Genomic DNA, 16887 nt, shown 5'->3' on the forward strand with positions numbered 1-16887 from the left:
TTTTCAGTCTGTTGTCAATGCATTTGTTATATGCATTATTAATTAACTTGTATCACCAAGCTTGATAGCTGCAATCGCTTAAGTGTAGCCAGCATCCAGTATTCGGGAGATAGTAGGTTCGAACCCCACTGTCGGCAGCCCTGAAGATGGTTTTCCGTGGTTTCCCATTTTCACACCAGGCAAATGCTGGGGCTGTACCTTAATTAAGACCACGGCTGCTTCCTTTCCAGTCTGTCGTAGGTACGACATCGTAACTGACATAAAACCTTCAATTATCATGTTTAATATATTTTAATTATATAATGCTAAATTATCTTTTATTAAGTATTAAACATGACTAATATATGGTTTCTCTGTAAATATGTAGTATAAATGTGTATAACCTCAAATACGTATTGTTTAACCTAAAAGTCTATTGAGTTGAAAGCGGTAGAAAATTCCATAATGTTCGTGTGTTAGACTTATTGTACTATATTTGGTATGTATGAAGGGTTCTGGAAACTTACTGTAAGGTTTTATTATCCAGATACATGTAGAGACATTACGAATGTTATAGATACTTCCATGTACATTTTGAAATATTGAAGAAAGTTCGAGTACACACTAGTCGATCGATGTTTCGAGTGTGTTTCTAGTCGATCAATGTTTCGAGTGTGTTTCATTAGAGTGTTCTAAGAACTCTTCCAGAAGTCGATCATCTAGATGGTTGATCGAATAGTATAAATATCGAGCTGTCAGTCAGTGAAGGCAGTTCTCAGTTCTAAGTTCGCAGATCTTGGTTCTTGGGACTCAGGCAAGTGATGGACTGGGAGTGACTGTGGGCTCCGAGGAGGAGTCAGTCAGATCTTTAGACTCAAGTGAGTGAGGTGGTGAATTCAAAAGAGAGTATGTTATAGTGCGCGCGTCAGTGTTGTTGATATCTGTAGGCCTACTTGTCAGAATCGACTTCAGGGTACTCCGCTATTGAGTGTTGTATATAGTGTCATTGCTACTGTGTAAAACTGTGTGTTGTGACGTACAGTGTAAATAAAGTAATTTATACAGGGAAGTTAACGTGTTCTCATGTGATATTTATTTAAGTCAAATAAAATCGCAACGTAGAACAATAAGTCCTAGCCCTTTCCTGTCCCATTGTCGCCATAAGACATATCTGTGTCGGTGCAACATAAAGCCAACAGCAAAAAAAAAAAAAAAAAAAAAAAAAAAGACCAACCTCGTATCATACTACATCAGAAAGGATTTCCGACACAATACGGAAAAGGAGAATTGACTTCTATGGCCACATCCTAAGAATGGACCCAAAAAGGATAACTAAAAGAATCTTTGACTATTTACGTAATAAGAAAACCAAGCCGAACTGGTTTAAGGAAACTGAGAAGGACCTATGAAAATTCCAAATTACAGAAGAGATGCTTGTAGATGGATCTGCAAAGAAAATAACTAAAGATAAAGAGGTTTCAGGACGGGGTGAAGCCCAAACAACTACACAGAATTTCTGAAGAAGAGAGGAAGGCAAGATATGAAAGGATGAAAAAGTACTGGGGGGACAGGAAAACACGACTCACTAACCATTGATAGATCTATCATACCCCAAAGAGGGTGAAACGGACAAGAAGAAATAAATAAATAAATAAAAATAATAAAACTCATCTACAGACCATACTCGGAACTATAACATACGAAGCTCTGTATTTCATAATTATGTGGATTTCAACACGACCTTATCGCACGCGCGAGCACTCCTGGCAGCGTTGTAGTAGTGGCTTCTGTCTCTTTCCCTTAATGGCCTCTCACGTCGTGCTGGATTGGTCGGTCCCATGTTCCCCACTTCCCCTGACAGCATGTAGGCGCCCACCATCAGTGCAGACAAGACCTATAAAAAGTGCGTCTCACATGCAACCGTGTAGCAGCAACTAAAAACTCTTCACTGGAATATGTACTCGTATTGACATCATCTCCAATGTTCTGGTTCAAAATGATGCATGATATAATCTTCTCTTATTTTTAAACACTGTTAGGTGGCCCCTGAAAAATTTTGTTTTAACATAATACCATGGGACTGTGTACAGGCACTATATAAATAAAAAGTCTGGCTTACAGACTTCAATTATTGTACATAAAATACACTGGTGGAAAAAAATATCCAAACCACATGAAATAAGGAATGTAGGATATGGAACTTTGGTAATATATTTGCCGAGGTAACATATTTAATTGATTAAAGGTACAAGACTACTGGTTAATATCTGTGCAAGGAAAACCATCACAAATGTACCATGCTGGTCCATTAATAACCGGTGTAATTGCCTGACTGTTGAATGCAGGCATGCAAACGTGCATGCATTTTGTCGTATAGGTGCCGTATGTCAGCTTGTGGGATGGAGTTCCATGCCTGTTGCACTTGGTCGGTCAATATATGGACGATTAATGTCGATTGTGGATGACGTTGGAGTTGTTGTCCAATGATGTCCCATACGTGCTCGATTGGGGACAGATTGGGGGATCGAGCAAACCAAGGCAACATGTCGATACTCTGTAGAGCACGTTGGGTTACAACAGCGGCATGGCGGCGTGCATTATCCTGTTGGAAAACACCCCTGGGAATGCTGTTCATGAATAGTAGCACAACAGGTCGAATCACCTGATGGACATACACATCTGCAGTCAGGGTGCATGGGATAACCACAAGAGTGCTATTGCTGTCATAGAAAATTGCTCCCCAGACCAGAACTCCCAGTAGAAGTCCAGTGTGTCGATGCTGCAGACAGGTGGAATGCAGGCACTCACCTGGCCTCCTTCTAACCAACACACGGCCCCAAGGCAGAACCGGCTTTCATCGGAAAACACAACGGACTTCCACTCCATCCTCCAATGAGCTCTCACTTGACACCACTGAAGTCGCAGATGACGGTGGATTGGGGTAAGTAGAATGCACGCTGTAGGGCGTCTGGTTCGAAGCTGTCCTTCAAGTAACAGTTCGTTGCATCACTGTGGTGCCAACTGCTGCTCAAATTGTTGCTGGAGATGCAGTCTGTTGCACCACATCCATACGCTGAATACAGCAGTCCTCCCTCTCGGTGACAGTCACTCCATCCAATCTCACAGGTAACTAATACTCTCGCACAGTACAGCCCGTATTTAAAGTAAACCTGATGTGCAACGTCATGAGGCCGCTGCTAGTGTCATGCTAATGTGATTTGCCGGAAATATGTATCAACATCACCTTTCAAATGTACAAACACGCCTACCAATGTTTGTTAATCTAGCACAACCCCTTCTGGGTGTTGGATATTTTTTTCTGCCAGTGTACTTTCAATTACTTGAATCTTCCAATTGTAACCCTGCCATCATTGCCATTTCAATGAATTTTGATGTGGCTTCAATGATCACAAAAATGCTTATTGATTCAGTAAGAGTCTTAATGAATAGCTTTATTGTCATGATACTTTCTGTGATTTCTCCTGTGTTATTGCTTGACTGTGTCTTGTGGGATGGGAAGTTATGCTTGGAGATGGATGATCAGGCTGCATGGAGTATCTATGGTCCCATATGGAGGAGGAATTAGTACTCTGGGTCTGGATATACAAGAAACCAGATGCATCAAGAATAAAAATATATGCTCTAGTTGAAGTGTATTCTGTAACGGACTACTCTAATTTGCTCTAGCCTGTCAGGCATTTGTGTGAGAAAGATATCAGCTTAACATTACTGTGTACATTACTTATTGATGTTTTAGGTCTAATCCATATAAATGCTTCTCCATATTGAGCAGTGTTCCTTCTCTCGATAGATAGCATGTACTGTAAATGCTCCAGTGAAAAACTTGTAAATTACTGCTGTAGCCAGATCTTAAAAGATGAAGTCAAAGTAAGACCCATAGAAACTGTAATTTTAGGAAGCTTTGATATGTATAAACTTTTGCAGAAGTAATTTGTACCTGCCAAGTGTTTAGGACCTATGAGATGTGTGCTGATCAAAGGGATCCCACTGAGTGTAAAATTATTTCCATTTGCTTGTTCTTAATTACTGTCCCTTATCTCTCCTATTATTTGTTTCTGATCAAAATGGTGATAGTGATTATTGTTTTAAGGGGAAGTGTGAGATAACTATCCCCTCTTAACTCTAATGTAGGAAAAGAACAGAGAGATCTAACTTTTTCAGGAATAAAGGTATTAGTAAAAGATGGAGAAAGGTCAGGAATGATGTAAAAGTAAAACATTATTTTGGCCTATCTCCTGATCAGTCCCTAGAGAGCCTCCCTCTATGAAGATGACAGTGTTCAGAGATGTGGAGATTGGCCTTGTCCTTTTGTATTTTTAGGTTTGTCCTTATTTCCCTTTCTATTGCTTCTTCTTCTTCTTCTTCTTCTTCTTCTTCTGACCTGTCATTGTTTATCCTCCTATTTGTTCATATTCATGTTGCTTTCCATTAATATTCTTTCTTTTATCCTCCACTGAGGTGTGCATTTCAGATAGATGATGTTTCCTTTTATTTATTATTTATGTTCCATATGCCTCTTGCTCTCTGTCTGTTTCCTACGTATGTTAGCTTTCCTACCAAAGCATTTTTGTTTCCCTTTATCAAACAGTTTCTTTTCTCTGTACGAGTGTTTAAAATGAAGAATTAACATTCCTGTTTGTAATAAGACTCTTTTTCGTCTTTTATTTTTGTGACATTTATGTTGCAGGAAATTTATATCAGTGTTCATTGACTTCCCTAAAATCCTCGTGGCTGTGGTCAATGGACCGGCAATAGGAATTGCAGCAACTACTTTGGGACTCTGCGATATTGTGTATGCTTCTGACAAGGTAATACGGTATATTAATAAGGTAACTGTAAATTGACTGTTATGTGTATATACCAAATACAGCTCTTGTTACCTAGTAAATTCGATGCTCCCAAGTAGTAACATTGTAACTCACATTTTTTGGGTGTTGAAGTCAACCACTGAACTAACATTGAAATTGTCTATCATTTGAACCATTAACAAAAATATGTTTGCAGTTGAAAAAAAAAAGTTATTCCCAAGAATATTAATATTGTAACAGGAACTAGATCCCCTATTACAGGTATTTACAATTATACTACTTGGAGCTTTTCATTGCCGTGTAACATTGTTGAATTTTCAAATACAATTGGTAGGTTTATTTCATCGTGTTTCCTACACTACTAAAACATAATAATCATGCTTATCTTGTTTTGGCGCCATTTCATAGGTGGTGGTCTGAAAATTGGTACTAAAGGAGCCTGCACTGCTTCTTCATTGTTATGTTATTTCTAAGTGTACTGTAAGTGAAACGATGGGGGATTTTTATTTCTGCACAAGAAAATGGTGCAAATGATACTCAATATCATCAGAAACAAATAAATAATTTGTTTAGGTATGTGTTTTGGTATAATAATAATAATCATAAAAACAGTTTCATTTAACTTTTAATGACAGGAAATAATATTTGACTGAATTACTTACCAATTCATTGCTTGTGTATTTTATTTGCAGTCGTTTCTCTACATGATTTACCCATTCCCCGTTAGAGATGATAAATTGTCGTCCAGCAGGAAATGCCCGCCGCATGTTATAGACGTAGATTTATTTCAAATCATTTTGATCAAACGTGCATTGTATTTTACTGAATGTTTGGGAAAAATAATTTTCTTGAAACACTAAAAAACTGTGTTTGTATCTTACTGTTACATGTTGAGTTTAGTATGATGCCTCAAAACAGGAGTTGAAGCACAAGGGCACATTTCTGCATGCAGTGCATATTGTTCTTACACCTATTTTCTGACACAACACAAATCACAAGTAACAACTCTCATTATTGTTCCGTATTGAAGATGACGCTAGGCATAGAATCTCAAGGATAATAAATAATAAAACCACCTATTCAATACTTTCCACTTTTCATGTGGTTTGAATCTACATGAATCTGACAAGACTGACAAGTTTTAACAGTGTAAAAAACACAGTTAATTTAAATTTTATATTTTTCATTCACAACAATCTTGACCAGCCTACAACTAACAATCAGTTCTAAATCTCCACTCGTGGTTGACAACACATTCTGACATTAGTTACGGTACGTCAAGAACATCAAATGATATAGGAGGGTCAAATGAATCCCGGTTTGTAATATCCTCTTTACCCAAAACTTATGATAGAGGAAGAAGATCCATATTAGTTTTAGACATATGTTAAGTTAGATAGAATAGGACTGACAACTTTTAATTGGGTTAAAACACCATTAATTTGTTAACCACAGTTATGTTTTGTTCACATTTAAAAAAATTTATCCTGGCATGTTCGTCTTAAGAAATTATTAACGTTTGTATACTAGACTATATATGGTTAGAAAGGTCCCAAACCTTGACCTAAAGGTTGTCTACAGGCTGAACATGCCAAAATAATGTGTGAAACATGTACCTAACCTGATAAGTCTACATAAATTCATGTAGATTCAAGCCAGATTAAAAGTGGAAAGTATTGAATAGATGGTTTTATTATTTATTATCCTTGAGATTCTATGCCTAACAACACAAATCACCGGCTAGCATATTTTTTTCTTGTCTGTGGATAGAATCATGAAGATGAAATGTCTCTCTTTTACAGGGGCATAGCCACTGAGGCGGGGGAGGTTATTGGGGGTTAGAACACCTCCCCCGCACCCCCATGGAATTTTTACAAATGAAAATAAACAGGAACCGACAATAAACAAGTGGAAGTCGACTCAAAGTATTGGCTCTTTCGAATATTCATGGAGACAAAATTGTAAAACCAGCAGATCTCTTGAATCTATTTTAAGAAGCCTTGAAAGTTGGATTTTAGATTGTAATCTACATACCATTCACCATAAAACTACACTTTGATCATAGTTTTCTTGTTCTGTATTTTAATGTAAGATTTTTTGATGTACCGGTAATGCAATCTGAATATCAACATAATTTACTTGTTACAGTGTTTTTATAATGATACTCATGCATGCACGCACCACACACGCACAGGTTGATCTTGGCTATGCTACTGCTATCACCAAGGCTGAAATCAATATCATTGTCATTTTCTAGTACATTTTCACCAAAATACATCATAATTTCCGCGCCACTATCACTTACAAACTGCTCGACTCGCATTGACTTGTTGAAGCCATACTTGTACGTGATCATGATCCAACCTAAAATATCCACGGCATATTATTTGTATAATATCATGAGCTATTTGTATTCAGTTTATAATTATCATTCTTTCTTTCTTTCTTAATCCCGCCTTTACCACCTCAAGGGCAGTGTCCTGCTGCGTGAGACTTTGGGCCTGGGGTTAAAACTGGGAAGGAGGACTAGTACCTTGCTCAGACCGCCTCACTTGCTGTGCTGAACAGGGTCCTTGTGGGGAATGGAAGATTGGAAGGGACAGACAAGGAAAAGGGAAGGAAGCTGCCGTGACCTTAAGTTAGGTTCCTTCCCGGCATTTGCCTGGAGGAGAAGTGGGAAACCACGGAAACACTTCGAGGATGGCTGAGGGAGGAATCAAACCCCCGTTTACTCAGGTGACCTCCCAAGGCTGAGTAGACGCCATTCCTGCCCTCTTACTACTTTACAACTTTCGTGACAGAGCCGGGAATCGAGCCCAGGCCTCTGGGGTGGCAGCTAATCACGCTACCCACTATACTACTACGGATATAATTATCATTACGGTTAATTTCATAGCGTTTTCTGTTTAAATAAATTTATGTGTTAGGCTTTAAAAAATTGAAAGTCAAGTAAGTATTGAACATTAAATAATTTAAAGTGTATATTAGAGAAGAATAAATAAATAATGTTGCCTATGTTAAAACACAATGAACAATGAAACATACATAAATAATCATCAAATTCTTGTATATTTTACAAGTATTATCATCGTAACTCAACATAAAATGTTCATATTTTAAATCATTCAGAATCTGATTATTGTATCTCATGTCATTCTGTAATCAGTACATAAAATAAATCAAAATTTGTATATAGTGTTGTCTTTTTGTTCCACATCAAGACTAAATTGTAAAAAGAACACTATGTAGTTTCCCTGATTTGTGAGAAATGTACAAACATTAAAAGTACCATATCTCAAAACATAGAGTTTTGAGATACAGTGTTACTACTTGGGACCGTCGAATTGTGAGTGCAAAAGTTTTCCGCTTGGCCTCCACAGAAGCAAGACAATTATAAGAGACTTTTTAAACAAAGGCTGCTGGAGTAAGCATTCAGACTTTTAAATACTTGGAGATGAAAGTATTCTAATAAAATTGTAAGGTAAATCTAAAACTGTATAACTCTCATGAAAAACTACTTCTTAATCTGCAAATCAGTTTTAGTTTCAGCTATATATCCCATGAATTAGTTCAATGTATCAGCTGTGGACAGCTGCTAATTGTAAACTGAGCATCCCTGTCATAAAAACTTGCATATTTCTTCCGATCCAGGGATCCAAATTTGGAAACTTATAACTAAGATATTAATAATAAATGCCTAAAACTCATTTCTCTCTTCTCAGTATCACATGAAACATCAATTATGGAACACCATTTTAGTATTTCTTAAGCAAGGAAACTTGTAGTTTTAAGTGACTTGTCAAAATCATTACCTTCAGTTTTACATGGAATCTGAGCCACAGAGTTGTGACTTTTTATTTCAGAAGTCCCACATGCCTTGGCTCAGATTTGAACCATGGCTCTCTTGGTAAGAAGCCAGTGACAATGTTGGGTAAACACCAAATGTGTCACCTGAGGTCTTTTACATGTTGACTTTCTGACATTGAGTGTCTAATGTATACTGTATATTTCTTTTTTCCTTGCAAACATACGACCACTATTGCTAAGTTTGAACCCATGATATTAAGAACAGGAGGTTGATTACCTTTAATATGTAGAGGAAGATAATGAATTAATTTTTAGTGTGAAGATCTTTAAGTCATTCCAGTCTATGATGGAAGTTGTTAGAATCTAGAGTTCTGATTTAACCAAGAGAGCACCTTTGCTTGGACCGTCAGGTCTTTCGCTACCACTTTTATTGAATGTACTAAAGTGGTTAACATGACTTGTTTTTTATACTCTTCTCTGTACAGCCTTCTATGTTAATTAACATAACTGTCTTGTTTGGCTCTCATGAGTCTCTTTCCTGTCTGTTAGGAATAATTTTCGGTATACTAATGCATTTCTGTCAAACTTCTGGAGTAAAATTAAGAGCCATTTCTACTGATATTGTTAAGGCGATGCCTGAAAGTGCAATTTTGCACAATCTTTGCGATAGCTCTTTGTGTGTCCCCAGATTGACAGATTGACAGTGAAACTGCTCATTCTTTCAGGGAGGAACTTGAGCCTGAGATAATTATTCAGCCCAAAGGAAATGTAGATTTGTCATTACAAGGCTTATACATGTTGCTACATTCACTGGGTGTGATGACAAAGTTTGTGCAACAAATTGAGTATTGCCTGATCTTTGACTGAGGAGAAATGTGGCAGGAAAAAGAAACAAAATTTAAAAACTAGTACAAAGGCTTGCAGTTACTTTTTTTAGATGTGCCTTTTGCTAATTTTTTGGTGGATACAGTATTTTCTCATCTGTTTCTTGGCACAGGCCACAGCAACATGTAGCTTCCACTGAAGTCTTGGTTTCACTAGTGACTGTGATGGTATGGTAGCTGCAGAGGTATGAGTGTTACTTAGTAATGCCATTTGGAGCCCATCTAATGCACCTGAGTATTATGAATTACAGTAGTCATACTAGAACTTTCAGGTCCATTGAGGAAAGCCATAGCAAACTGCCACACTTCTCATCACACATAGTGCACCTCATTATGGCCCCGCCTTTATTCTTTTGTAGCTTCTCTATGACCACATACTGTAACCTTTCATGGATGGTGTTATGTGAAAATCTTTTTTAAATTTTTATTTTATTTTTATATTTAGCATTAAAAAATAAACACAATGGATTGTTTAATGGGTCTGTCCTGTCTATTTATTAAAATATAGTTAGTCTAATTATGCATTCATGTTTCATGTTTCTAGAACTGTGCCATTCTCATTGTCAGCGATATTACCAGCATGCAACGTTTCCTTGCTTTCTAAGATCCAGTTTAAGTTATTACAGTTACTAACTGCCACAATTTTTTTTTTTTAACTTAGCACTAAAAACTTTCTTCTTAATGATTGTTTAGGATATTCCTTAATTGTTGCTGCGACTGTTCTTAAGATTAATATTGAATTTTTGTGGAGAAAAAATCATTTTACCTCATTATAGATGGACTATAAGATTTTAATAACATCAAGAAATTATTATCATGTTTAAAAAAATTGTAACAGTGTATATTTAATAATTGTAATTATTTAAATAGAGTCTTAAAAAGTAAGGAAATTTTGCATGCTGGTAATATAGCTGATGAGGAGAACAGCACAGTTCTTGAAACATTTACAATGAATAAATAGTTGGACTATGTTTTAATAAATATTGACAGGTCCATAAAATAACCTGTTGTGTTTATTTAATGATCTCAGTCAATATGGACCAATATAAGGGCAAGAGATTGTCAAATTTTTAAATTGGCCTTACATTGCACCAATATAGATAGGTTTTATGGCGATGATTGGATAGGTGTAGGAGTGGGAAAGAAGTGGCCGTGACCATAATTAAGGTTCATCCCCAGAATTTTCATGGTGTGGAAATGGGAAACCATGGAAAACCATCTTCAGGGCTGCTGTCATGGCTGTTTAAACCCACTATCTCCTGAATGCAAATTCACAACTGCACACCCCTAATTGCATGGTCAACTTGCTTGGTTATGTGAAGATCCAACCAGCCTCCAGGCTGATAACCTAACAGGCATAGCAGAAAAAACTCATTTCTGATATAGATTTCAATTCCCACAGGGAATATAATTTATATTAATAATAATAAAATAATTTATATTTGGTGTATGGACATGGCGCACCCATCGCCCAGTGGAAAGCCACTGCAACCACCCACAGGAGTAACAGTGGGAAAACCAAAGTGTGAGGCATGGAGGAAATGCAAGCCTCAGCTGAACATCAAGCTTACTCCAAGCTCAAACAGCTACCCAGGAAGCAGAAAACTAGGTCATCTCCAAATCCCAACCTTGATGAGTTCCAGATCGATCACATATCTATTGCCTGGAAAGCACAATGAGAGATCCAAAATGTGAAGGTTCTGAGAAATGTCAACCTTGCTTCTGATCATTACGTTTCCAAGGTCAAGTTTAAATTTCTTCCAAGAAATACCAGGAAAGTCCATGCACGAAAGTTCAACATGTTTGACAGAGAAAAATTAAGATTCAACCAAGAGTTAAACTGAGAAACTTGAGTCCTTGGATCTGCAGAATTGGGAACAACTACAAGAATTAATGAATGAAGACATAAACTGAGAAGCTTGAGTCCTTGGATCTGCAGAATTGGGAACAACTACAAGAATTAATAAATGAATGAAGACATGATATGTGCCTTTTGGCCTTCATATTACTAATGGCTAAATCCAAACCTTCATTATTGGAGAAGTCTTCCTCATGAACAGTCGAGATTTTCTTCTGAAGACGCGGAGCAAAGTTCTCTGTTTCTTGACATGGCATAAGCCCAAAAAGCCTTTATCATGTCTAGAATTATGGGCTGTGAAAGCTTCAGTGGTAACATTGAATGAATGAAGTTCATAAATTGACAATGAAGTTCATAAATTACAAGAAGCTTTGGTTGGAACAGCTAGAGAGACTCACTAAAAAAACCAAGGAAATATGCATGGTGACCAGTGAATGTGATGTAGCGATAAGGGAAACACAACTTGCCTGGCAAAGATGGAATTCGCTGAAGAACACAGATAATTGGGAGAAATTCCTACATACAAGAAAGAATACTGCAGATATTATCCATAAGGTAAAGAGCACTTTTGACAAGAACCAGCTGGTACAAATTGAGAAAGACTTTGAGAAGAACAACACCCATGACTTCTAGAGAAGTTTAATGCAGATCCTCCATAAATACGCTCCACAAAGCCTATACTTCAAGTATTCTGATGGAAAAACTTCTCACAATGACACGGACAATTGCCAACTCCTGGTGAATTACTCTAAGTCACTGTCCAACTGCAAAGCCCCAGCAGCCACTCTCCCTTTTGAAGACACTAAGACGATTCACCCCTTCCACGCGCACACACGCACACGCACACGCATGCACACACGCGCGCGCGCGCGCGCACACACACACACAAGAAGTCAAACAGATTGTCCAGTCAGTGATAAACAACAAGGCTCCAGGCAGGGGCTCAATATTCGTTGAACTGTGGACGCATGCCAGTGACAAGGCTTTTCATAAGTTAACTGAGATATTATGTGAGGTTCTGGAAACAGGGAATCTTTCTGATAGCTGGACCTCAACCTCATTCACCCTCTTCATAAGAAAAGTGACAGAATGGTTGTAAACAACTACCATGGCATCTCACTTCTCACAATAACCTACAAGATCCTCTTAAAAGTTTGTAAAACTAGAGTAAAACAACAATTGGATCCACTATTGGGAGAATAGCAAGGAGATTTTAGGAAAGGACATTCATGTTCTGAATAGATCATGAATCTTAAATCTGTCCTTAACCCTCTTGGAGCCAAGAGCCGATCTGGTCGGCCGCTCCCCATCAGCTGGAAGAGGCCAGAGCTCCGCCTCCACTCTACTACTGTAAAGTGCCAGGCCGTTTTCAGTGGAAATACATGTATTTTAAAATTCGCATATATCTACTGGTGTATAGCAAATACCGGCATGAAATTTTCTACATATCGACTACGTAGAATAAGAAACTGGTTTGGAATGATATAAAGAGTCAAAGATGTTTTATTGTTGATTTATAGTTGTCGATAACGTTTATTTTAGGAAGAGAAAAATACTTTCGCACTTTCTCTCTCAATATCTACTTTGAAAAAATAATTTACGATACAAAAGAATATACGTAATTATGTATAATGTATTTCTAAATACAATTCTATAGAATAACTAATTTAAACAAGAAAAATAAAAACATAAAAAATAAAAATTCAAACATATGTCACTAATAAAAACAAGACAATTTTACTCACCGATAAAATTCGCGTGTATGTATCGGTGTTTGGCAAATACTGACAACAAATTTTCTATGTGCGGAAAACACAATATTAAAATAATTCTGAATTATTAAATAAGTAAAAAATAGTAGTTGATATTATAGTTTTTTGTTTTCAGAAAAAAATAGTTTCTCGTTTTCAGTTGTAGTATATATTGGAAAAATAATTTTACAATACAACAGAATTTATGAAATTAAGAAATGTATGGCACTAAAGCCGTGATTTGTTTTGACCTACTATGCGACCGCTGCTCAGTACGGTACTTGCAGTTTACGAGGTGAATCATGCTCAGTGAGACGGATCCTCTCAGTAATTATTCTTGGTTTTCCAGACCGGGGTCGCCCTCTCACCCTCAGATATCTCCTCAATTGCAATCACCTAGGGTCACTTAGATTGAGTGAACCTCGAACCAACCCTCGGGACCAGGCGAAAATTCTTGACCTGGGCGAGAATCGAACCCATGACCTCCGGGTGAGAGGCAGGCACACTACAGTTGGCCCGCGGAGACCGGCATTTAGGTAATGATAGAGGACTATATGTGACTATAAGGTTTAGCAGAGAGTAAGTGAAAAGTAAACTGAAGTGTGATATGGGCGGAGAATCAGACGGTAGGGCATGTTTAGGTCCAAGAACTTCCTTGAAGGAGACAGGAGGTTGATGAATGTTGGGTTCATTGGGACAAATTTCTACAAAATGTTCTCCAGAGACATCATCATCATATTCGTTATCACTAGTTTCATCTACCACCATATTCAGAGTAGCTTTAGTGCTGTTAGACACAGTTAAACGTCTCTTCTTTAGCTGCGGTGATTGCGCGGACGTGTCCGGTATAATTTCGTCGCTACTCTCTGAACTAAATTCCCTATTGCTATTCCATAAATCATCCGCGTTAACTTCGCACTGTTCTAAATACTGCATTAATTTATTGTCATCAATACCTGCTGAAAAATTATCACGTGAACAACATGCCGTTTTCCTGTCACAAATCCACTCACTGCAAGGAGCAATCTCTTACTGACTGGTTATCGGTATTTGTAAACACAGGAAACGACTCTTGTGAAAGGTATAACACCCTCTTAGAACTGCCAAAGCAAGGCCAGGCACACAATAACGTGTAGCCCCTTTACTACAGGTTGTAACAAAAGTACGCACGTCACTATAAGTTGCCTCAAAATTATGTATATCACAGAATTTTAAGCCGGCCGATGTAATCGGCTCTGGCAACTTCCGACTGGATTGTTAACGGCCGACCAGATCGGCTCTGGCAATTTAAAGGGCGGATGCTCGCACTACCGCCTGGCACCAAGAGAGTTAAATATTTCAATCTTAGGAATAAAGAGTTGGTGATGATATTCCTTGATTTCAGGAAGGTGTTTTGTTATTATTTTATTTTTTTACAATTGGCTTTACGTTGCAGCGATGCAGATAGATCTTATGGCGACGATGGGATAGGAAAGGCCTAGGAGTTGCAAGGAAGTGGCTGTGGCCTTAATTTTGCCTGGTATGAAAATGGGAAACCACGGAAAACCATCTTCAGGGCTGCCAACAGTGGGATTTGAACTAACTATCTCCCAGATGCAGGCTCACAGATGTTTGCCCCTAACCACATGGCAAATTCCCCTGGTATTATTATTATGATTATTATTACTATTATCCAATACAAATGAATCCTATTTTACAAAGTATTTTAGTGTTATAATTGAAACATACAATTATAAGTTAAACATAAGGATGGTGATTTACAAAACCAGCTTACGGAAGATGCGATGAATGAAAATTAGGAAACGTTTGTAACAGCATTTCTGTATGAAAATATGGTATAGTGGTTGTGAAAGCTGAATATTACAGCAGTCCAAATGAGAGTCCAAATCAAATCTTGCTCTTTCAAACACAGGACAGTCAAATATTAAATGATAAACTGTTTGAGTAGACCTACAAAAGCAAGAATAGTCACCTGTCAAAATAATTTTAAAATGTTCAAAATATGATTTGAAATTTCAATGGCCTAACATAAATAGTGTTAACTCAAATATGGCACCAAAAGTTTGCACTGAAGTTAGTTGTAAACTGTGGTAAAATATATTCTTCTAGTAAGGAATCCATTTGAAACAGAAGTCCAAAGGAGGTTCCATTGATTCAAGATATGTTCTTTGATTTGTCTTCTTACATAGCAAAAGGGAGAACTGTCTTACATAACTTCCAACTTTGATTGAGCAGCAGCTTTTGCTAGTTGATCAGCTCTCTCATTTCCAATGGCTCCAGTATGTCCGCGAATCCAGGAAATGCAGATATGACGGTTTTGGTGAGCTATAGTTCCTATAGCAACTACTAACGGGTTCATATTACAGTATATTTGTTATCTACAGACTTCAACACAGCTTGCGAGTCACTGAGTATTTGGACCCTTTTGTTGTTGTCATGACACCAATGTATTGCACACTTAATGACTACTAGTTCTGCCTGAAAGACCGAACAGCAGGAGGATAGTTTATACAGCGCTGTAAAAACTTCACTTTCGTTTTCATAGACTACAAAAGCACACCCACCAAGGTCCTTACCGTCGTTGCTTGATGTTCGAGAGCCATCAGTATAAATGATGCAGTCGTGAGTGTCTTTGAATTTGTTACGGAGAATCTTCTTGAACAATCTTGGATGACCAGACTGTAAAATGTGGCATTGTTGTTCTGTAACAGTATTGATGATAGGCTGAGGTGATGGCTTATTTTCCTTAAGTAATGTCAATTCGGCTAGTCCAATTGCAGTCTTAAAGAGCGGCTCAATTCCAGAAATAAGAAGCGTTATTCTTGTTCTTATTATTATTAAAGAATTTGATAAATAGCACATCTGAATGAACAATAACAATTTATAATGAGCTCATTATCTCCAACAACAATGACTTACAAAATAATATTTTCCTGAAATCCAGGTTAACTTAGGATGTAACTTAAACATGTAAATAAATACAACTTCTGACAACCAACAGGGGCAGAAGGCTTATTCTTACTTTGCTTACAAAAAACTTACGCTAATAAGATTCTAAGGAAAGAAATACAGTTAATTCAGCAACATCATCACTTGGTGGCATATAATGTAAAAGCAAAGGCCTTCACACAAGTTTTACTTGAGACAGGTGAACCCTAAAAGTCCTTTCTCTCTCCAGATTACTCACCAAGAGAGTGAAAGGAATAAGAAAATCGAGGATGATGCAAGGTTCATGAAATCTGGGGGCAAGCTTGCCTGCTGGAACAAAAGTTTTAACCATGACCTGAGCTCCAACTTTTAAATTGGTGGGTTTTTGTCCATGGTCATACCTCATTTTTACTCTCTGATGAGAGGCCTTAAGATTATTTCTAACTTTTCTCCACAGATCCTGGAAATTCTCTGGGTCTATTATCTCTGGTCAAAGCTCATTGATTGACCACAAATTGGACAAGGGAGTGTTTAGAACAAACTTAAACATAAGAGATATGGAAAAAAAACTTGAAAACTTGTGTGACTCATGAACGGCCGAGTTAAATGCTAATGATAACCATTGTAAGGAGATGTCCCAACAAGAATGATCTTCATGTTGGAAAGCAATAAGGGCTGATCGAAGATTCTGATTGACCTGTTAAGCTTGAGATGGCTGTGGGTAGTACGCGTATGTCGTGACATATGAAATAGAGAGATCAAAACAGATCATATGAAATAAATTAGAAATGAATGCCTTAGCATTATCTGAAACAGTATATTGACAGGGTCCAAAAGATGCAAATATAGAA

At 37.5% G+C, this 16887-nt stretch overlaps 1 protein-coding gene across 2 annotated transcripts in view; it reads left to right on the plus strand.

Annotated features, from left to right (window-relative positions):
- The window catches only part of LOC136857096 (enoyl-CoA delta isomerase 2), a 165326-nt gene that overhangs the window by 78577 nt on the left and 69862 nt on the right, over positions 1 to 16887 (plus strand). For both annotated transcript variants that reach the window (XM_067135489.2, XM_067135490.2), the window contains one exon: positions 4688 to 4808. In XM_067135489.2, coding sequence (XP_066991590.2) covers positions 4688 to 4808 — 121 coding nt within the window. The remainder of the gene's footprint in view (positions 1 to 4687; positions 4809 to 16887) is intronic.

The sequence above is a fragment of the Anabrus simplex genome, chromosome 1, assembly GCF_040414725.1.
Source record: "Anabrus simplex isolate iqAnaSimp1 chromosome 1, ASM4041472v1, whole genome shotgun sequence".
NCBI lineage: Eukaryota > Metazoa > Arthropoda > Insecta > Orthoptera > Tettigoniidae > Anabrus > Anabrus simplex.